Source organism: Elephas maximus, chromosome 12 (genome assembly GCF_024166365.1).
Source record: "Elephas maximus indicus isolate mEleMax1 chromosome 12, mEleMax1 primary haplotype, whole genome shotgun sequence".
NCBI lineage: Eukaryota > Metazoa > Chordata > Mammalia > Proboscidea > Elephantidae > Elephas > Elephas maximus.
Window position 1 is genome coordinate 53,372,972 of NC_064830.1, and position 23,996 is coordinate 53,396,967.

The following is a 23,996-nucleotide window of genomic DNA, read 5'->3' on the forward strand; positions in this document are numbered from 1 at the left end:
GAGCTTCTCTGTGCAGGAATCCTGGGTCCAAAGGATGTGTTCTGCTTCTGGAGCTGCTTTCTTGGTGGTATGAGGTCCTCATGTCTCTCTGCTCATTTCTCTTATATCTCAAAAGAGATTGGCTCAAGACACAATCCAATCCTGTAGATTGCCTCATTAACATAACTGCCGCTAATTCCAACCGATACACATATTTTTGGAGGACAAAATTCAATCTATGACACCAAGACTTTCTTCTGAAGCACCTCTTGGTGGGCTTGAACCTGCAACCTTTCCGTTAGCAGTGTTAACCATTTGCACCAACCAGAGACTCCACTAAAACCTAAGACGCGGTATAAACAATTACTAAAATAAACTTGCTTTGGAAAAAGGAGGCTTCTTGAACACAGTGACTTGCTTTTTTAAAATTTTTATTACAGTTAAAATTACACAGAAACGAATCAATTCATTTCAATCAAAACAACTCATGTTTACATCATATTTATAAACAAACTACAATAAAATATATAAAGTGTTTTCACATTTTGTACTTCAATCATCTTCTTCTTCCTCTTCATCACTGATTACGTACTTCTTATGCTTTTTATTTGCTTTATCATCATCCTCTGCTTTTCTCTTTCCAGAATGCTCACCTTCCTAAAAAGATTAAAAAAAATCTAAAGTCAATAGAGAACATCGCTAGGAAGGTTTGTCAAAAATAGCTGAGCTGAAAGATCCTCTGAATACACAAAATAAGACAACTGTTTTACTAAGTGCATTCACTTTGAAACCCGTGGTTAAGATCGTGGCCAGTTTTCAAGTCTGAGTGTATTAGAGTCGTTCAAAAATGACAATTTTGCAGAGTTCATTATAAACTATAAAACACAACTTCAGGCCCCAGGGGATAGTGAGGGAGAGTGATACAACTGCAGCCCATCTTTTCACAGGGAAGCCTCATCCACAGGGAAGAACATGCCAGAAACTGGAAATGGGGTTTGCCTTGGGGCAGTTAGGGTGGGAGGGAGACTTGTTTTTCCTGTACAACCACTTATCCTGTTGGAATATTTTTAACATGATCAGGTAATTACTTCAACTTTTTTACTCGCTTCCTTAGCACTCCACTTCTTTTCATGATCTAAAATTCAGTACTTTAAAGCCTGTCAATCTAAAAAAAAAAGGATTTCTTGTTTTGGATATACTAAAAACTCACTTTTTAAAAAAAGTTTTTAAAGAAATGTTTAAGGAAATCAAAAGGCTTTTATGTACAAGTTTCTCCTGTTTAACATCATGATACATAATGTTCTAATAGGAGAAAAATTCAGGAAATTATCTAAGAATTTTTACAGATAGAATTGGAACACACCAACATGTAAATAATATCAAATATGGATGAAAGTGAACTGACACTAGATACGATAACCCAGAATTGCCATTAATGAGCCTCCTCACCCAAAACTAAATAGGGTACAACAAATGGTTGCAGGCTGAAGTCAGGGAAGGCCAGGCATCTTGCCGGTGTAAGGATGCTTCTGGATGTAGAATGCACCCCAACATGCCCAGTCTCTTTCTGATGGCCTCGGGGCTGGCCCTCTGAGAGGCAAGATGCCATCTCGCACTTCTGTCTTGCCTTAAAATGCATTCCCACAGACCTGAGGGGCCACTAAAGCGAAAAGTTAGGAACACAAAGTAAGGGTTCTAGAGAAATCCTCCTCCACTTACTTGCCAGCTGGTAGCAGTAAAGTCACCCAAACAGCAATCCTGGGAGACAGATCCTGCCTGTGGATGGGACAATTGCCCCTTTCCAATTTCCAGCCTAGAGGAAAGCCGGATACTTCTCTCCTAACCCCACGTCAGCAATGCCAAAGAACACATTCAATTGGTTCCACTTGTCTTTTAATTTATTTTCAAGTGAAGAGTCTCATCTTAAACACTTTATATACAAGCATAATTTTTTGGCAACCTTCCCAAAGTAAACCTTAGTATGTATAGTCTCTTCAGCTCTAAAACTCCTAATGAGCTTAAATTTGAGTGAATAAAGTAGGTAGAGACTGTCATACAGGCCGCTGGACAGGGCTCAGTAGCAGTCAGGAAACAGCCAGGGCTCTCCCAAAGAAGTCTAATAGGCACTAATACTAATCCATTGCCTAGGGTGAGAAGCTGGGAAATTCTGCTTTGGAAATCCTGCCAGGACTAACCTCACCTGCAGCCACAGGCAAGCACAGCAAAGTCTCCCAGATTCAGAAAGGTGAGTGGGTACCTTCAAAATGACCTCATCTTGTGAAATAGGGTATGTGGGATACCACCTTACTGAATTTAGCTGGAACAGATCTCTGTGTCATGTATAAATGCAACACATGACAAAAATACTTTTATTAAGACTAAAATAAAGCTTGCTATGATAGTCATGAATACAGGCCCTTGGAGATACATGAACAGGCAGTCCACACATTATGAAGGAGCTATCTTCCAACAATTTACTTTTTAGACCAATTGTAAAACTCAGACTTTTCTGCCCATACTAACAAATCAGCCCCCAGAGTTTATTTAACCCAAAATATACATATATAAGGTTGTCTTAAAGTATAAGAGACCAACAACCAAGGATTTCAAGGCTCCTAGGGAAAATATATTCAGAATCCAACCGTGGGAAGTACTTACTACAGTAATGAAAAATCCCACCCTGGTTCTAAGTGGCTGGTGGCTCCATGAACAGGAAGGGAAGGGAATCTATTAGGTTAGGCAGGGCTGCGAGGGGAACAGAGGTTCTAAGAGGGAGAGCTAGTAGAGCAAAGACAGAAGCAGAGAGGAGCCAGGCCACTGGACGCCCCATTCTGAGTAATCCTTCTCAGCAGGTAACCTCTTTCTCCTAAGAACTCTGATGAAGGGCCTCAATACCTTTCCTTTCCACCATCTCTACCTGTTTCTTTCTACTAGGGTTCTTCTTTTTCCCAGTCCCCTAGAGAACAGAATACCACCACACAGTTTCTCTCCCTCCCCATTTTTCTCTGGGAGGTAATTTAGGTTTTCTCAAGTTTTTACTGCCTGCAAAAATGAGGGATTATAAAAAAGCCCTCCTTTGTATTTTTCTTTTTTATAACTTAAACCCTGTTGGGGAAGGAAAACTAGCATTTCCTGCTCAACCACTGTATGTCACTGTGTCACCCACTTTCATATCTGTTATTCACTGGCACGCACAACTCTACAAGGCAGCAGACATAACCCCATGGAATAGATAAATAGACAGAAATGTTAGATGATTTGTCTAAGGCCACACAAGTGGTAAAGATCCAAGCCCTTTCTCCCACACCAAGGAATGCACAGGTGATAATGGTGGTTTTCTGGTGTGGGAACTTAGGGGTCTGAAAACTTCCCTGTATCTCAGAGGCATACCCAGGCTCATGGTGTTTGGGTCGGTTGTAGTGTGGAAAATAAGGAGAGGGGCCTAGAGCAGGAATGGACCCATTCCTCCTCTTTTCCACTGCAACCCATGGCCAGGACTAAAACTAGGCAGATGACGGGGCAATGGCAGGGGTTGGGAGATGAAGGCAGAAGTAGGATCTTTGGTGACAGGACGAGTGTGGAAAGCCTAGGAGAGAGTACGTGGGTGGCAAAGGTAGAAGGTATAACAGACAGCTAGGAGACCATTCACAAGAGGCAATTTTAAGTCAGGCAGTTTTAGGTTTATAACTGCCATGCTCAGCCCAGAAGGCAAGCTGATAGATCACATTAAAATATATATATATATATATTTTTTTTATGTAATATTACCAGAAGTCCCACAGTACTTCTCAATTTTCATTGTCTGCTTGCCAAGAAATAAAAATAGCACTGTTTGCCAACAGTTTTCACTGTAAATGGATCATTAAGATGTTTCCTCAACCAATTTAAAACAAATACGCTGCATAATAATATAACAATTTCTGTCCAGTTATCTTCCATAGCATGACACTTCCAAGAATTATTGGGAAATATTAAATGTGATTAGCAAAAACCTAAGAACAGGATTCTGGAGTCCCAGAATTCTGGGTGGTACAAATAGAGGCTTGAGCCCACCCACAGGTGCCTTAGAAGAAAGGCCTGGTGATCTACTTCTACAAAATCAGCTATTTAAAACCCTGTGGAGCACAGTTCTACTCTGACACACATGGGGCCACCATGAGTCAGAACTGACTCAACAACAACTCTTAAAAAAAGAATTCTGCTTCACATGAGAAAAGAGTGCATGGAAGCTCACAGTTCATGAAAGGCCAAAGTGATCAAAATACTTGGCCACTGTGGATAACAGGGATACCACACCCATTTCCTGCAACATGACAGAAATATCTGTCAAACAACCATCCTGCTGAAAATAACTAACATTGCTGGGTAAGTATAAATGAAATAATGCAATGACAAGAAAATGAGATATAACTGGAAGACGAAAACTAAGTGAAAGCTAGAACCCAGGGAGATAAGTAGGGCACTGACACAGTCTTTCTCCTTCAGGACATTTACCATGAATGTAAGCTTTGGTTTTTATGCCTTGCAGGGTGCAGGGGACAGAAGACAAATCATGGCCAGCTCAAGGAGAGCAGACTAATAGCAGACCTACCACAAATAAAGCGGAGACCCCAAAGGACTGTATCTTTAAGCCCAACTCCATTTCTCTGAGGCAAGGGTCAGCAAACTTTTCACGTAAAGGGCCAGATAATAAAGCCTTGCGAGTGCTGCAACTACTTAACTCCGCTGCTGTAGCAGGAAAATACCATAGATGATAAGCAACTGAATGGGCATGGGTGGTTTCCAATAAAATCTTATTTAAAAAAAAAAAAACCAGGCCACCGGCTAGATTAGGTCAGTGGGAAGTAATTTGCCGACCCCTATTTTAAACTACAGAATACTTCCCAATCTGAAATCTTAGAAATAATTCTCGGGGGATTGAAAGCAGAAAAATTTTTTTCCATGAGAATTCATAACCATAAACTGGCACTCACACTTCCCAGGTACTGACAACAAACCTATTCCAAGCATACAGCTTAATGTGGCTGTAGGATGCTGATGCTCAAAGCATCTGCAGAAAGCAGTAAATATAAGCCTTTGGAGAAATCCACCAATCTAGGCCTCAAAAGACTTTCAATGATTTGAGCTCAATAAATCAATTAGTCACAAAATACACTGAGAAATAAGGAACCATGGATAAAGACAATACAAATAATAGGCAGTAAAATTAGACATGTATAGCTTTCAGACACTGGAATTACAAAACACAACATATATAGGTTTAAAATATTTAAATACATAAAGGGAGGAATTGAAAGCATGAGTAAAGAATATGAGTTTTAAAAACTGGAAATGCCAATTAGAAAATGAAACAAACGAGACTGCTAGAAATAAAAAAAATACTAAAAACCCACAATGGAAACATTAGACACGACTGAAGAAAGAAGCAGTGAACTAGAAGATGATATGAAGACGTATCTCTGCAGTGAGACAAAGACATGGAAATTATGAAAATGTTGAGAATCACGAAGGATAGAGTGAGAAGGAATCGTGGATCTAACCACACTTTCAGAAGCAAAGGAGAGAGGGAATGGTAAAGTAGTAACTGAAGAGTTAATGGCTGAGGAATTTTTAGAACTGATGAAATATAACAATCCCGAGACTGAGGAAACCCAATGAATTCCATTCAGAACGACAAAAAAATCCAAAATAGACACACCAGAGTAGAATTTCAGAATACTAAAGATAAAGATCTAAAAAGCAGCTATTAAGAGAAATGATGATTCTGACTTCCAGGATGGCAGTGTCAAAGCTTCGCGGACCCACTCCACAGAGAAAAAAGCAAACATGACAGAAACTATCAAAGAAAAAAAAAACCAAACCACTTAAAGTGTCTGGGAATTGTCCTAAGGGCATGCAGCAAATACAGAAACATTTATTCAAGAAAATCTAAGAAAATTTGGTAAAAATACTAGGACTGTGGCATCTGAGCCATGACCCACTCCTGCTCTTTCCATTCAGTTCAGCTTGACAGCAGTTCTACTTCCAGTGCTCATGGCCAAGAAAACAGGGCTCTCTCCTCTCAGATCCTAGTCAAGGGATATAATATCTCACTGGGGGAGGTAGGCTGCCAGTATTTCCTATCCCCTCCAATTCCAAGTTGAAGAGGCTAAATCCCTGGTGAGTACAGCCAAGAGGTTTGTTGCCCCCTTCCTAAACTCAGCCTCAAATCATAGAACAAAGGTTCTACCTCAGGCGTGGCAGGTCAAGAATATTGCGTCCCTGATCACCCTCATTCCAGCTCACTCACCTAGGGCAGAGGTTCCATGCCGGCATAGGTAAGCAGAGATGACCAGAGGTTATGCCCAGGAGGAGAAGCAGTCCATAAGAAAAGAGCTCCAAAGCTCTGCCCAAAGGAACTGACTTTATTTGGAACAGAGTGTGGAGAAGTTCAAACCTAAGGGTGCATTCAAATACAATAGCTCCCCTTAGTTAAAAGCAAGCTAAACCATAAACTAGTTGGTTCACCAAAGAGAACCACGAAAAGGCAGGGCTAAGAAGAGCCTTCCTGGGGTCAAAATAAGCCTACAAAACTAGCCTAAAAAATCACCCCTCCCTGAATTTAGTCAGAATTGACTTGACAACAACGGTTTTTTGTTTGTTTACCTAAATTTAATTGGATCAGACTGCAGAGCGATTTATGCCAAAGATCATTGTTGAACACTAAATAATTTGCAGTTCTCTCGATGAACCCTGGTGTCTCAGGGCCCCGAGAGCCTCTTCCTATATGCATTTCCACCTAGCTGGAATGTCCCACCATGACCTGTGCACCCTGAAAGCTTCAACTCATTCTTCAAGACCCAGCGAGATATCTCCTCCTCCATGTAGCCTTCCAAGACTTACCCAAGCACAGGTATCATACCCTCCTCTGAGCCACTCTTAGTCCTGTTTCTGCATTTACCTCACTGAATTTCAATAATCTGCATAGACAGCTGAATGCCTGACTAGTCTGTGAGATCCCTTCACTAAAGAGCTGGTGACTCCTGGGTAGATGGTAAACTAGAATTGGAAAGATTTGGTTTTACCTCATCACTGTTGAGTTTCTTTGCTTTGAGTAATCTTTGAGCCTTATCTTCTTCTGATCCCTCATCACTGTCTGAAGAATAGATTCTGGCTCGCTCCTCTGAAAGCGAAAGAAATAGATTGTGATTGACTTTCAAAGATGGTGGCCCATTCATTGCTGAAATTTTTCTCTAATGAGTATCTTTAGTTCTCTCTGAAAATTTTTCCCAGAAGAACCAAATAATTTTTGAATTTTTTATTTAAAGATAAACTTGTTTTAGATATGCTTAAATGAAGTAGACTTATCTTCTTAAAATATAAAAATAGTTCATCTGACCACTTTTAAGTATCAAAAAAAGATAGATACCACTACTCTTTCAAAGTAAACTGTCAAAGCCTGAGTCATTCTCTCATAAGCAATAATAGTTAATTCCAAAATAAACTTGGAAGATAAAAGCGAAAAGGTGGTTTCCTGGTCTTATAAAGACCATTTGTAGCCAGGTGGACATTTGAAAGGCAGATGTAGCTAAGTACAATCTACTCTGATGCCCACCCAAGCTCAGGTGAACCTCTGGGTGGAATAAGCCACACCATCACCTCGGAACTGAAAGTCTTCCGTTCTCCACAGTCTGTTTATCTGACCACTGTATAGAACTGAATGCTAATGAACTCACCTGTTAGGCTTTTACTCTCTGATGAACTAACATACGCTCTCTCCCAAAAAGCATACTTAATTTTTTGGGTTTCATTTTTGTGTGGTTTATTTTCACAATTAATCTTTTTCTATAAGGAAGGAGCATTGACAAAAAGTAAAAGATCTTTCTACTATGCGGTTGTTGTTAGTTGCCATCAAGTTGATTTCAACTCATGTGCGCAGAGCAGAACTGGTCCACAGGATTTTCAAGGCTGTGACCTTTTGGAAGCAGATCGCTAGGCCTGTCTTCTGAGGCATCTCTGGGTGGTTTGAACACTTAACCATTTTTGTGCCACACAGTAGTCCCAAATAAGTAACAGGTAGATCTAGTGTAACAGCTCACCAGAATAAACACAGTCAGTGCAAGAAAAAGAGAAAAGAGTTATGTAGCATGGTCAAGGAAAGGGAACTTTGAGTGGTATTCTTATAAGTATCAACCCAACATGGCAAAACCAGAATGCTTGGTCTCCAGGGGTATACCTTACTCTGCACAGTGATCCTCAAAGCTCTGTCAAAGCAAACCAGGGTGAGTCTGAGAGCCTCATTTAACAGATGAGGCAAGTGGCATTCAGAGATGTGCGGTCACTTGCCCACGGCTGATGAGTGGTAAGGACGGTAACAATGGTTTTACGTAATATTAATTTAGAACTAGTTATGTGCCAGGCTTTGGGCTGAGTACTTGATGTATATTACAGCACTCAATCCTCAAACACCCTGATATTGTAAATACTGTTATTAATAGTTGTTTTCTTTTCCTGATAAGTTGACAAAAGTTAAGGGAGGCTATGTGACTTTCTGGAAGTCATTCAACTAAAAAGCAGCAAGCTGAGATTAGAGCAGGCAGCGTCAGGAGTCCAGCCCAGGTCCTCTACCTTCAGTTTTAGTTTGTTTTTCGGCATGTCATCTTGCTACTGGCTGCGGGAGAGCCTCTGGATGATAACCAGAGGGATATAGTGTTGTGGCTGAACTGGACGTCTCAGAAGTCAGAAAACTTTGGTTCAAGGACTGCCCTCCCCCAGCCCTTACCAGCTATGTGACTTTGTGCAAGTTACTCAGTTTCCTTCATAAGAACAGGGACAATAATGGTAACTGGGCCATAAGAGAAGGAGCCCTGATGGCACAGTGGTTAAGCACTCAGTTGCTAACAGGAAGGTTGGCGGTGCGAACCCACCAGCCGAGATGTGACAATCTGCTTCTGTTAAGATTACAGCCTTAGAAACCCTATGGGGCTGTTCAACCGTGACCTACAGGGTTGCTATGGGTCGGAATTGACTTGATGGCAACGGGAAAGGCTTTGGGCCATAATATTGTTATGAAGACCAAACAGAGTGCATGTAAAGTGCTGAGTGTTTGCCTGACATTCAGTTACGTACTGAATAAATGTTAACCATGATAAAGTACTGATACTTGTGAAAGGAGGGGACATCAAGGGAGAACTCAGAGAAAAGAACGAAGAAGGAAAGGAAATACCACGTATTCTCTCAATAATTTAATTTCTTAATTCCCAGTTAGAAACAAAAAGACGATTAAAAAGTTCCAAATACAACAGGCAAACTTTCAAACCACAAAGCAGAAGCTCAAGGGACAAGGCTGAAAGTGTGAGCAGTAGCAGCTTCTACCCTCTCAGGCTCACCTGAAAGAATTCTTCAATGACTAGCTAATTAGGCCTTGAAGCAGGCCATTTATTAACAATGGTTCTTTAAAATGTCCAGTGGCCTGGCATTCAGATTATGTCCAATAAGAAAAAAAAAAAAAAAAAATTTTTTTTTTTTCCAGCAAGATAAATTCCTGAACCCCGAAATGACAAAAACCTAACCTTTGCACCACCTTACCTCGGATGCCACCTTTGTATCGGTTTTTAATGGCGGCCAGGCTGATGGACTCCTCACCCTCCTCCTCCTCATCGTAGCGATCAGGTTCTAGGTAACTAGCACTCAACCCCCGCTGGTGCTGTTTCTCCCGCATGCGGCGCTGCTGAGATTCCCTACGAATAGAAGCCCTCAAACGTTCTTCTTCTTTCTGTGAAGAAACAAACAAACTGTGGAACTTAAAAAACTACTTTTGTGTCCACGTGAACCTACTTTTTCTATTAAAAAATGTACTGGAAATGCTTAGTCCCCAAAGTAGACCCTTTATTTCCTTATAGCTGCCTGGCATTCTGCATGTTAGTGTACACAAGGTAGGGACAGGATTTGATGGAATCTGGGATATTCTGATATTTCTTTGAAGATCTTCCTTATTCAACTGCTCTGTATTATTACATACAACTCTAATTCTGTTGATAGCAATTCTATGCAGCTAATTGTTTCAATAAGTGGTAGCATATGGCTATACTGAGTAACAGAATAAAAATTATTGCCGTTGGGATAGAGACTGGTAGCAAAAGAGCTTATTCCTTGTATGCTTTTCCACAAAAGCTGGGGAAGTGAAAGGCTTGGGGAAACTGTCAAGGTCATCCAAGGAGCTCTTCTAATAATGGGGAAACTGGAGTCTGCAGGCCCCTCCAGCTTCCCTAACCTGAAACAAAAAGACAGGGAAATGAAGCACGCAGCCAGCCTCCAAAGCCAATGCCCCCATGCACTGCTGGATTAGGCACTGCTATTGCATCTGGGCTAGTCAGCTTGTGTCCATACATAAAATACAGGATGGAGGAAAAAGGAGGAGCCCAGGGACAAACTTTCAGCAGAGGTTGACAATAAGGTCGGTAAAAAGACTCGGAGGCAACTGGACTATCTTGGTCTAACCCTGTCCGCTAAGAAATGTAAACCCATTCCGAGGCTATAGCCCTGAGATACCCTTTAAACTCTGAAATGAACCCATCCCTGGAGGTCACTTTTCAGCTAAGTAACAGATTGATTTATAAAATAAACAGTATTGCCTGTGAGTACTGTGCTTCTTTAAAAAAAAAAAAAATCATCTATGCAAGACCAAACGGTCAACATTCACCCTAAAGCAAAGATGAGAAGGGAGCGGGGGCGGGGGGGCAGGGGATGGGCAGGGAAACTAGATTAATGAGAACAGAACACCCAATAGTGAGAATGCTGATACAATGTGGAAAATGTAAACAATGTCGCTGAACAATATATATAGAAATTGTTAAATGGGAACCTAATCTGCTGCATAAACTTTCACTAAAAACACCACCTTAAAAAAAAAAACAAAGAAATGTCAACCCATGAAGCAGGCAGGGCAATGGGTGAGATCTAGCAGCAATCAGAGAAGATGGAAAGGAGAGACAATGGGACTGGGCCACTGAATTCAGCTTCTCAAAGCAAGTGTTGCATCAAAGGCCATGCTCACACTCTACAATTCAGGGGCAATACCACAGAATGGAATGCGTGCCTAATTGGGAATTGTGTCACATTTTAAAACTTACCAGGTAGAATGTTATAAACTGACCTTATAAACCACAACTATACTTAGTCTCAGAAACCCTGGTAGCATAGTGGTTAAGAGCTACGGCTGCTAACCAAAAGATCGGCAGTTCAAATCCACCAGGTGCTCCTTGAAAACTGTATGGGGCAGTTCTACGCTGTCCTGTAGGGTTGTTACAAGCCAGAATTGACTCAACGGCAACAGGTTTGGGTTTTTTTTTTTTTTAATACTTACTCTTTGGAGTCCCTGGGTGATGTAAACAGTTAACTTGCTTGGCTGCTAACTGAAAGGCTGGAGGTTCAAGTCCATCTAGAGGCAGCTCGGAAGAAAGTCCTGGCGATCTACTTCCAAAGTATCAGCCATTGGAAACCCTACAGAGCACAGTCCTACTCTGACACAACCGGGGTCACCATAAGTTGGAACTGACTAGATGGCAGCTGGTTTTTGGTTTACTGGCTGGATACTTTGATTCTGCTTTAGGCACTCACTTAATCAAACTCCTGGTTTATTTCTACATACTCTATTTTAGAGTGAATCTCTAGCATTTCCACAATTTTTGGCATAAATTCTAAACTGAATATAGATGATGTAATCATTTTTAATCATCAGCGGAAGTTCAGGTCTTTCAATCCCCAGTTTGTTGCTGAAGTTGGTGGAAGAAAACACAATCCCCCCGCCCCATGTTTGTTTTACTACCATCACCACATCACCCGTTGTTTGACACATGCTTAGAAAATGAGTTCAGCTCCCTGATTATGTCAACTGGAATAGAAACAAGAGATGAACAAACGTTTTGGAAAGTGCTGTTCTTAGTGTACCAAAAATCTCAGGACAAAGCTGAGCAAGCATACCTTAATCATTTCTGTACGCTGACATTCAGGATCACGACCAGCCATTGGTAAGATTCTAATCTTCTGTGTCTTTGAACATCTATCAGCAAGTGACAGAGTCATCTTTCTATGTGTGGCACTGTCTGTAGAGTGAGGTCTGTCAGGAAATGAACAAAAATGTCTCACTGTTTACCAAATATATTGTGAGTCAGTTATACCAACATCACAAAAACCAGTGGCCAGTGACCATTTCATATTCACTAGAATAAACAGGCAAGGCCACTGAACTGAATATAATAGGTGACATTTCTGGATGTTTGTCATTCTGTGGCCCACTGAGCCATTCTTATCTCATGAATAAAGTGAAACAGAAGACTGGAGTAAAAAAGACCGCTTTGTACAGCATAATTGCCTTCTATAAATAGTAAAGTGATCTTGCAGCATTTACTGAATACTAAGTGCCAGGCATTGTGCTTTGCATGTTATTTGGTTTAACTGCCACAACTACTTTGTGAGGTAATTATTACTAACTGCATTTTATAGGACACTGAAGCTAAGAGGATCCCTGATGGCACAGTGTTTAGCGCTCGGCTGCTAACCAAAAGGTCAGAGGTTTGAATCCGCCAGCTGCTCTGTGGGAGAGAGGTGTGGCAGTCTGCTTCTGTAAAGATTTACAGCCTTGGAAACCCTATGGGGCAGTTCTACCCTACCTATAGGATCGCTGTGAGTCAGAATTGACTTGACAGCAGCAGGTTTGGTTTCTGCAGCTAAGAGAGGCTGAGAAGGCTGCACAAAGTTACACACGTGGAAATGGAGTTTAAATACAGGGTACCTGACCCAAAGCCTACAAAATTCTCATAAAGTTAAATCATAATCAACAGTATTGTGCCCATCTATGGAGAACAATTACTCAAGGAGGCTGGTCTGCTTAGAATCAAGAAAAGAAACCATTAATGTTTCAGTGTAGCTCCTACACAGTCTAAGGGAGTGCCCTCCCAGTCAGCCTGAGTGTTGAGTCTGCTTAGGGGTCACACCCTGCAGTGTACTAGATGGCTGGAGATGGGGATGACCTCAGCTTTTCACACCAATCAGCTCAATCCTTCTCCTCTGCCTGCACCCACACCAGCCTCTAGTCATCAGCAGTCTGCATCAATTTCACTAAAAAGAAAGGACACACTGACCAGCAGAAACAAGTACTTTAGTCCTCCCAGGAGTTATGGTAATCATTGAATCAATACGTTGATATTCTGGTTTATGAAACAGTCTCTTGTACACTTGGTCAGCAGGACCCTGCTCCCTGAGAAGCAGCCACATTCAGCACACTTCACAAAATGGCCTTTCAGCTCTCAGAACTGAGAACCAAATCTTGGTCCTTGGGAACCATATTGGCAGATTATGTCAATCAGGTGAGCCAGGCATTCTGGACGACAGTTATAATTTGCTGCTTTTACTGTAACAAGTAATACGTTGACAAGAATAGTTACCTGAAGGTGAGTTTGGTTTTAAAGACGGCCTGTCCCTGTAGACCAGTACCTTGTCTTATAAACAGGTGATTGTGGTCGCCTTGCAGTGGAGCTTTGTAAACATCAAACACTTCATTGCCTAAATGCAGTGACATGCTGAAACAAGATACATGTCATATATTAAAGTCATAAAGATCCCATACGACCATTTTCACTTAAAATGTGATCAAACTGCTGTGTTCTCTCCTTACATAAAATTCAGAAGGAAAAAAAGAATAAAGAAGCCATCATGTGAAAAACTGTCTACGCAGAATACACAGTGCTATGACCTTTACCCAGTCTCTACTATTTTTCCAGTAAAAGAGAGTTTTAAAAAAATGTCAACTGACAGTGAGCAGTATGCAATGGTGGGAGCTAGTCTAACTTTGAAACTAACAAGCTGTAGCCAATGAGAATGATCATATTTCAGGCCTACTTTTAATGTCTCCCATTAGCCTGTATAACCCCAACTATTTATTTTTCTCAGGCTTTCTATGAAATGTTGTCATAGCTGTTAGTTGCTGTTGAGTTGATTATTCTTTCATAATAGGTGGCCTGAAAATAAGATCCTATTACACAACTTGATCCCTCCTAGCCACATTCTGGATCTTTCAATCCTCTTCAGGAATTTGTGCTCACCTTCCATCTGACCACTTGACTATCCGAGCATTGCTTTCTTTAATTTCATTTCCTTCTTCATCCCGGCGTATCCTCCATCGTATCGTGTTTTCTACCTGTCTCAAAACACAAATGCATCAGAAAACTGAAGTTTAACTGACTCTATGTTTCCTTTCTCCTGAAACATAGCCATAGGATAAGCATAGGCAGGTACTGACAGACAAATAGATGACAGTGAAACCCTCTTGCTTCAGTCACCTAAAGATGTTGAATAAATTAACAACAGATAAAAAATACATACTTAAATGAATTTCTGAACTCCAACTGCTGAAATGAGAGGGAGTGGAGAGCCAGAGCCTTTTAGCAGATGCTAAGTCTGCAGCAGCCCTGAGATGCTGTAAGGCACAGTAAGAGCTATGAGGGATAGGAGAGAAGCCTTGTGCCCGTATTACACAGTAGTTTAGAATTGAGACGACTACATGAAGCAGGTTCTCTCGCATGGCTAACTAAACACCCTGTGAAAAATGCGACAAAGAGATGTGCCTTCAAGTCTAGGAGACAAGCTCTCCATCTAGGAGGAAGAAAAAAAAAGTATCTTGTGAAAATTAAAACCCTAGGTTTGAACAGATTTAGAGTCTAACTTTATCTTAACTGCATGGTGGGGAAACTCCAAACCGAGATGAGAGTAGAGTGACGAGGTTCACACAGAGCCACTCTGGAGAAACACTGTACTAGCCCAGACCACACTAGACCTCACACACAAAAAAATGAGTGCCACTTGAGGTGAGCTGGCAAGTTAAAAAGCACACAAGACCATATTCCATGAGTGACTGTCTGCAAACAGGGAGACTAACTCCCCAAGAACTTGAGTCATAGAAAAATCTAACAGAAGTTACAATTACAAGGTATGTTTAAAATTATTTAAGAGGTAAAAGAAAATAGATGAACTATAAGGAAAAAGTAAACACTCTGAAAAATACAAGACAGATTTGGAAAACATTCAAGAGCCTCCAGAAATTTAAAAAAAAAAAGGCTGTTATTGAAACTAAAAACTCAGTGGGGCTTCCAGCAAAATATGGCCCACTGAATGCACACCTCTCATCATAGCTGATTCCTGGAAACCCACCAAAGTGAAAGTGAAGAATTAAAAAAGGATACTCATAAGGATAAAAATAATGAAGATGGCAGCAAAGAGAAGTCAACATTTCGAAAACCCACAGGCCTAAAACCAGGCTTTGCTATGTCTATTCCCCTACCATTCACCCTAAAAATAGCTGCTTCCACTCCCAATTAGATTTTCTGGATCTCCATTCTGTTAGCAACTACTGTCTTTGCAACTGGGTCCTAATGGCTCCCTTCCAATTTTTCTCTTTTCTTTTTTAATCCTCACTAAATAGATAACCATAAAGCCAGCTAAAATTATAGCGACCCCATATGGTTTCCGAGGAGCGCCTTGTGGATTCGAACTGCTAGTTAAAGAATTCAGCAATATTCATGAAGTCAATATGATGTCATGTCTGAGAGTTGTTTCAAAGTAGACTGGGAGACAGGGGCAGGGAATACAGACAAAACAAGACTGTCCACAAATCGACAACTGTTGAAGTGGGTGATGGGCACAGGAGAGTTCACTGTACTAATCTTACTATAACTGTATATGTTTGACATTTTCCTCAATAAGGAATTAAAATAATCCATTACTGGCCCTGTCTTCCCTCCCCTAAAAAATAAGTTTTTTAAAAAAAAATAAGTTTAAGAAAAAAAACAGTGCCAACTATAAATATGCAAACAAATGTGGGCTATTATTAATTGAGAAGCTTTTTTAAAAAATGCTTTCTATCATGTAAGGTGATTTAAATAATGATACAATGATAGGACACACTGCTACAGTTTTAGCCTACCGGAATGAAGGACTTATAAAAGCACATCTAACACACAGGACCACATAGAGATACTTAAACTGTTCATTATTCTTGAGGGAACTCCTTGTTCACTAAGGAATTAACTACATCACCAACTGACTCTATTTGAATTTTTAAGGAGACTTTAGGCTGGCCAGCCTAGTTTTAAACATGACCCATGAAACAAAGAGTTCATAGTTATTTTCCATCATACAACAATGTTTTAAAAGGAAGCACTATGTGGTAGGTATCAACATTTTGTGAAGTACCAAGACTTTGGAGTAAAAGATTTGTTACTAAACTCTGATGCCTCTACTAGTATCTGATATCACATGAACTGAGAATATAATAGATATACAGATATTCACCGATGCATCACCATGACAGCAGAAGGTAAAAAAATACTAACGTGAAAGTAAATCGATAAAAAGTCAACCAGTAAGGAGCTACCACATTAATTTATATAAATGATGGGGAACAATAAAGCGCAAGTGAAAAAAGTAAATAGGATGAAAAAAGAGTAAAGGACAGAGGTACTAAAATCGCCATGAGAATTTTATACTCTTCTTTTTAGCTGATGCTGAGATGATTCTGACGCATAGTGGCCCTATGTACAACCGAAAGAAAGAGTGCTTGGTCCTGCACCATCTTCACAATCGCTGCTATGTTTGAGCCCACTGTTGCAGCCACTGTGTCAATCCATCTCACTGACCCTCTACTTTACCAAACATGATGTCCTTCTCCAGACACTGGTCCCTCCTGATAACATGCCCAAGGTATGTGAGATGAAGTCTCATCATCCATGCTTCTAAGCAGCATTCTGGCTGTACTTCTTCAAAAACAGATTTGTTCATTCTTCTGGCGGTTCAATATTCTTTGCCAATATCATAATTCAAAGGCATCAATTCTTCTTCAGTCTTCCTTATTCACTGTCCAGCTTTTCATGCATATGAGGTGATTGAAAATATCACGGCTTAGGTCAGGCTCACCTCACACCTCAAAGAGATACTTTCGCTTTTTAAAACTTTAAAGAGGTCTTTTGGAGCAGATGTGCTCAATGGAACATGCTGTTTGATTTTTTTTTTTAAATTGTATTTTAGATGAAGGTTTACAGAGGAAATTAGTTTTTCAATAGACAGTTAACAAACATATTATTTGTTACATTGGCTGCCAATCCCATGACATGTCAATATGCTCCCTTTCTCAACACTGGGTTCCCAATTATCAGCTTTCCTATCTTCTCCTGCCTTCTTGTCCTTGCCTCCAGGCTGGTGTGCCCAGTTAGTCTCATTTTGTTTTATGGGCCTGTCTAATCTTTGGCTGAAGGGTGAACCTCAGGAGTGACCAGTATTGAGCTAAAAGACTGTCTAGGGGGCCACAATCTCAGGGTTTCTCCAGTCTCTATCAGACCAGTAAGTGTGGTCATTTTTTTTGTAAGAATTTTGTTCTACATTTTTCTCCAGGCTGTCCAGGACCCTCTATTGTGATCTCTGCAAGAGCAGTTGGTGGTGGTAGCTGGACACCATCTAGTTGTGCTGGACTCAGGCTGATAGAGACTGTGGTAGTTGTGCTCCATTAGTCCTTTGAACTAATCTCTCCCTTGTGTCTTTGGTTTTCTTCCACTTTCCCTTGCTCCAGACAGGGTGGGACCAGTGGAGTATCTTAGATGGCCACTCACAAGATTTTAATACCCAAATGCTACTCACTTAAGTAGGATGTAGTATATTTTCTTTAAAATCTATGTTATGCCAATTAAGCTGGATATTCTCCAAGACCATGGTCCCCATAACACTCAGCCCAGCAATTCAGTCCCTCACGGAATATGTATGTGTCTACAGAGCTTCCCCCCGATGTGTCTGTCAGTTTGTCATACTGTGGGGGCTTGTGTGTTGCTGTGATGCTGGAAGCTATGCCAGCAGTATTCAGATACCAGCAGGGTCACCCATGGAGGACAGGTTTCAGCTGAGCTTCCAGACTAAGAAAGACTAGGAAGAAGGATCCGGCAGTCCACTTCTGAAAAGCATTGGCCAGTGCAAACCTTATGAATAGCAGCTGAACATTGTCTGATATAGTGCTGGAAGATGAGCACCTCAGGTTGGAAGGCACTCAAAAGACGACTAGGGAAGAGCTGCCTCCTCAAAGTAGAGTCGACCTTAATGACGTGCATGGAGTAAAGCTTTCGGGACCTTCATTTGCTGATGTGGCATGACTCAAAATGAGAAGAAACAGCTGCAAACATCCATTAATAATCGGAACCTGGAATGTATGAAATATGAATCTAGGAAAATTGGAAATCATCAAAAATGAAACGGAACGCATAAACATTGATATCCTAGGCATTAGTGAGCTGAAATGGACTGGCATTGGCCATTTTGCATCAGACAATCATATAGACTACTATGCTGGGAATGACAATTCGAAGAGGAATCGTGTTACAGTCATTGTCAAAAAGAACGTTTCAAGATCTATCCTGAAGTATAATGCTCTCAGTGATAGGATAATATCCATATGCCTACAAGGAAGACAAGTTAATACGACTATTATTCAAATTTACGTACCAACCATTAGGGCCAAAGGTGAAGATTTTTATCGGCTGCTGCAGTCTGAAATTGATCAAACATGCAATCAAGATGCATTGATAATTACCAGCAATTGGAACGCAAAAGTTGGAAACAAAGAAGAAGGCTCAGTAGTTGGAAAATATGGCCTTGGTGATAGAAACAATGCTGGAGATGGAATGATAGAATTTTGTAAGACCAATGACTTCTTCATTGCAAACACCTTTCACCAACATAAACGGCAACTACACATGGACCTCGCCAGATGGAACACACAGAAATTAAATTGACTACATCTATGAAAGAGACGATGGAAAAGCTCAATATCATCAGTCAAAACAAGGCCAGGGGCCGACTGTGGAACAGACCATCAATTGCTCATATGCCAGTTCAAGCTGAAACTGAAGAAAATCAGAGCAAGTCCACAAGAGCCAAAACATGACCTTGAGTATATCCCACCTGAATTTAGAGACCATCTCAAGAACAGATTTGACGCATTGAACACTAGTGACCAAAGACCAGACGAGTTGTGGAATGACATCAAGGACATCATCCATGAAGAAAGCAAGAGGTCATCGAAAAGACAGGAAAGAAAGAAAAAACCCAAGATGGATGTCAGAGGAGACTCTGAAACTTGCTCTCAAACGTGGAGCAGCTAAAGCAAAAGAAAGAATTGATGTAGTGAAAGAACTGAAGATTTCAAAGGGCGGCTCGAGAAGACAAAGTAAAGTATTATAATAACATGTGCAAAGAGCTGGAGATGGAAAACCAAAAGGGAAGAACATGCTTGGCATTTCTCAAGCTGAAAGAACTGAAGAAAAAATTCAAGCCTCGAGTTGCAATAGTGAAGGATTCCATGGGGAAAATATTAAACGACGCAGGAAGCATCAAAAGAAGATGGAAGGAATACACAGAGTCATTATACCAAAAAGAATTAGTCAATCTTCAACCATTTCAAGAGGTGGCATATGATCAGGAACCGATGGTACTGAAGGAAGAAGTCCAAGCTGCTCTGAAGGCATTGGCAAAAAACAAGCCTCCAGGAATTGAGGGAATATCAATTGAGATGTTTCAACAAACAGATGCAGCACTGGAGATGCTCACTCGTCTATGCCAAGAAATATGGAAGACAGCTTCCTGGCCAACTGACTGGAAGAGATCCATATTTATGCCTATTCCCAAGAAAGGTGATCCAACCGAATGTGGAAATTATAGAATATCATTAATATCACACACAAGCAAAATTTTGCTGAAGATCATTCAAAAACGGCTGCAGCAGTATATCGACAGGGAACTGCCAGAAATTCAGGCCGGTTTCAGAAGAGGACATGGAACCAGGGATATCATTGATGATGTCAGATGGATCCTGGCTGAAAGCAGAGAATACCAGAAGGATGTTTACCTGTGTTTTATTGACTATGCAAAGGCATTCGACTTTATGGATCATAACAAACTATGGATAACACTGGGAAGAATGGGAATTCCAGAACACTTAATTGTGCTCACGAGGAACCTTTACATAGATCAAGAGGCAGTTGTTCGGACAGAACAAGGGGATACTGAATGGTTTAAAGTCAAGAAAGGTGTGCGTCAGGGTTGTATTCTTTCACCATACCTATTAAATCTGTGTGCTGAGCAAATAATCCGAGAAGCTGGACTATATGAAGAAGAACAGGGCATCGGGATTGGAGGAAGACTCATTAACCACCTGTGTTATGCAGATGACACAACCTTGCTTGCTGAAAGGGAAGAGGACTTGAAGCACTTACTAATGAGTATCAAAGATCACAGCCTTCAGTATGGATTACACCTCAAGATAAAGAAAACAAAAATCCTCACAACTGGACCAATGAACATCATGATAAATGGAGAAAAAACTGAAGTTGTCAAGGATTTCATTTTACTTGGATCCACAATCAACAGCCATGGAAGCAGTTAGTCAAGAAATCAAAAGATGTGCTGCATTGGGCATATCTGCTGCAAAGGACCTCTTCAAAGTGTTGAAAAGCAAAGATGTCACCCTGAAGACTAAGGTGCGCCTGACCCAAGCCATGGTATTTTCAATCACATCATACGCGTGTGAAAGCTGGACAATGAATAAGGAAGACCAAAAAAGAACTGACGCCTTTGAATTGCGGTACTGGCGAAGAATATCGAATATACCATGGACTGCCAAAAGAACAAACAAATCTGTCTTGGAAGAAGTGCGGCCAGGATGCTCCTTAGAGGTAAGGATGGCGAGACTATGTCTTACATACTTTGGACATGTTGTCAGGAGGGATCAGTTCCTGGAGAAGACATCATGCTTGGCAGAGTACAGGGTCAGCGGAAAAGAGGAAGACCCTCAACAAGGTGGACTGAAACAGTGGCTGCAACAATGAGCTCACGCATAACGATTGTAAGGATGGCACAGGACCGGGCAGTGTTTCCTTCTGTCGTGCATAGGGTCGCTATGAGTCGGAACCGACTTGACGGTTCCTAACAACAACCTAACAACATGGAGCTTCCATGACCTTGCCTTGGTCAACATGTGCTGGCTTCCCCAGTAATGTGTACCATCTTACCCTTCACTAAAGTTACCATTTATTTATTGTCTATTTACTGTTTTTCTGTCGTCATCCCTCCTCCCTCCTAACCATCAAAAATTGTTTCTTTTTGAGTGTAAACCTTTTCATGAGTTTTGATAGTAGTGGTCTCACACAGTATTTGTCCTTGTGTGATTAACTTATTTCACTCAGCATAATGTCCTCCAAATTCATTCATGTTGTGAGATGCTTCAAAGATTCATCATTGTTCTTTATCATTACATAGTACTTCATTGTGTGCATGTTCCATAGTTCACCCATTCATCTGTTCATGACCATCTAGGTATTTTACATCTTTTTGCTATTGTGGACAATGCTGCGATGAACATGGTGTACATAGGTCTATTCGTGTAGTGGCATTTTTTTCTTTTATTGTGCTCTAAGTGAAAGTTTACAAATCAAATGAGTCTTTCATACAAATATTTATATACACCTTGCTATATTTTTTTTTATATACTCCTATATATACTCCTAGTTGCTCTCCCCGTAATGAGACAGCACCCACTTTCTCTCCACCCTCAATTTTCATATCCATTCAGCCAGCTTCTGCCTTCTCATCTCCCCTCCAGACAGGAGCTGCCCACATAGTCTCATGTGTCTACTTGAGCCAAGAAGCTCACTCTTCACTAGTATCATTTTCTATCCTATAACCCAGTCCAATCTCTGTCTAAGAGTTGGCTTCGGGAATGGTTCCTGTCCTGGGCTAACAGAAGGACTGGGGATCATGATCTCTGGGGTCCTTCTAGTCACAGTCAGACCATTAAGTCTGGTCTTTTTATGAGAATTTGAGGTCTGCACTCCACAGCTCTCCTGCTCCCTCAGGGGTTCTCTGTTCTGTTCCCTGTCAGGACAGCCATCAGTTGTAGCCGGGCACCATCTAGTTCTTCTGGTCTCAGGCTGTTGTAGTCTCTGGTTTGTGTGGCTCTCTCTGTCTCTTGGTCTCATAATTACCTTTTGTCTTTGGTGTTTTTCATTCTCCTCTGCTCCAGGTGGGTTGAGACCAATTGATGCATCTTAGATGGCTGCTTGATAGTGTTTAAGACCCCAGATCCCAAAGTGGAATGCAGAATGTTTTAATATATTTTATTATGCCAATCGACTCCCGCCCCCGTTACAGTGGCATTCAAAACATTCGGTTTATTCAGGAAACTTCTTTGCTTTTGGTTTGCTCCAGTTGTGCTGACCTCTCCTGTACTGTATGTTGTCTTTCCCTTTACCTAAAATAGTTCTCTAGTGAAAACCCCTCTCCCTCCCTCTCTCCCCACTCTCATAATCATCAAAAAATATTTTCTTCTCTGTTTTAACTGCTTCTTGAGTTCTTCTAATAGTGGTCTCATAGAATATTTGTCCTTTTGCAACTGACGAATCTCACTCAGCATAAAGGCCTTCCAGATTCCTCCACGTTATCAATTGTTTCAGGGATTCTTCATTGTTCTTTATTGATGTGTAGTATTCCATTGTGTGAATATACCATAATTTATATATTCATCCATTGATGAGCACCTTGGTTGCTTCCATCTTTTTGCAATTGTAAACAGTGCTACAATGAACATGGGTGTGCATATATCTGTTTGTGTAAAGGTTCTTATTTCTCTAGGATATATTCCAAGGAGTGGGATTGCTAGATCATATGGTAGCTCTAATTCTAGCTTTTAAAGAAAATGCCAAATTGATTTCTGAACTGGTTGTACTATTTTACATTCCCACCAGCGGTGTATAAGTGTTCCAATCTCTCCACATCCTCTCCAACATTTACTATTTTGTGTTTACTGGATAATTGCCAGCCTTGTTGGAGTGATATGGAATCTCCTTGTACTTTTGATTCACATTTCTCTAATGGTTAATGATCGTGAGAATTTCCTCATGTACCTGTTAGCTGCAAGAATGTCTTCTTTGGTGAAGTACCTGTTCATATCCTTTGCCCATTTTTTAACTGGGTTGTCTTTTTGTTGTTGAGTTTTTGCAGTGTCATGTAGATTTTAAAGATCAGATGCTGATCAGAAATGTCATAGCTAAAAACTTTTTGCCACTCTGTAGGTAATCTTTTTACTCTTTTGGTGAAGTTTTTAGATAAGCATAGGTGTTTGATTTTTAGGAGCTCCCAGTTATCTAGTTTTTCTTCTGGTATTTGTACATTGTTTGTAATGGTTTGTATACTGTTTTTGCCATATATTATGGCTCCTACTGTTGTCCCTATTTTTTCTTCCATGATCTTTATCGTTTTAGATTTTATATTTAGGTCTTTGATCAGTTTTCAGTTAGTTTCTGTGCACGGTGTGAGGCATGGGTCTTGTTTCATTTTTTTTGCAGATGTATATCCAGTTACGCCTGCACCATTTGTTAGAGAGACTATCTTTCCCCTATTTAGCAGGCCTTTGTGAAATATCAGTTGCTCATATGTAGATGGATTTATGTCCAGATTCTCAATTCTGTTCCATTGGTCTATGTATCTGTTGTTGTAACAGTACCAGACTGTTTTGACTACTGTGGTGGTGTAATAGGTTCTAAAATCAGGTAGTGTGAGGCCTGCCACTTTGTTCCTCTTTTTTCAGTAATGCTTTACTTATCTGGGGCCTCTTTCCCTTCCATATGAAGTTGGTGATTTGTTTCTCCATCTCATTAAAATATGTTGTTGGATCTTGGATCAGAATTGCTTTGTATCTATAGATGGCTTTTGGCAGAATAGACGTTTTTACAATGTTAAGTCTTCCTATTCATGAGCAAGGTATGTTTTTCCACTTATGTAGGTCTCTTTTGGTTTCTTGCAGAAGTGTTTTCCAGTTTTCTTTGTATAGGTCTTTTACATCTCTGGTAGGATTTATTCCTAAGAATTTTATCTTCTTTGGAGCTACTGTAAATGGTACTGATTTAGTGATTTCTTCTTCAATGTTCTTTTTGTTGGTGTAGAGGAATCCA

At 40.6% G+C, this 23,996-nt stretch overlaps 1 protein-coding gene across 2 annotated transcripts in view; it reads right to left on the reverse strand.

The window, feature by feature from the left end:
* Positions 1-401: 401 nt before the first annotated feature.
* The window catches only part of LEO1 (LEO1 homolog, Paf1/RNA polymerase II complex component), a 70,944-nt gene continuing 47,349 nt past the window's right edge, over positions 402-23,996 (reverse strand). The window contains exons 7-12 of one of the 2 annotated variants that reach the window (XM_049904828.1): positions 14,061-14,155; positions 13,404-13,538; positions 11,941-12,076; positions 9,547-9,733; positions 7,044-7,141; positions 402-636 (exon numbers count right to left, since the gene is read on the reverse strand). In XM_049904828.1, coding sequence (XP_049760785.1) covers positions 532-636; positions 7,044-7,141; positions 9,547-9,733; positions 11,941-12,076; positions 13,404-13,538; positions 14,061-14,155 — 756 coding nt within the window. In that variant the 3' untranslated portion in view covers positions 402-531. The remainder of the gene's footprint in view (positions 637-7,043; positions 7,142-9,546; positions 9,734-11,940; positions 12,077-13,403; positions 13,539-14,060; positions 14,156-23,996) is intronic. The other variant, XM_049904829.1, reaches the window with a different exon arrangement.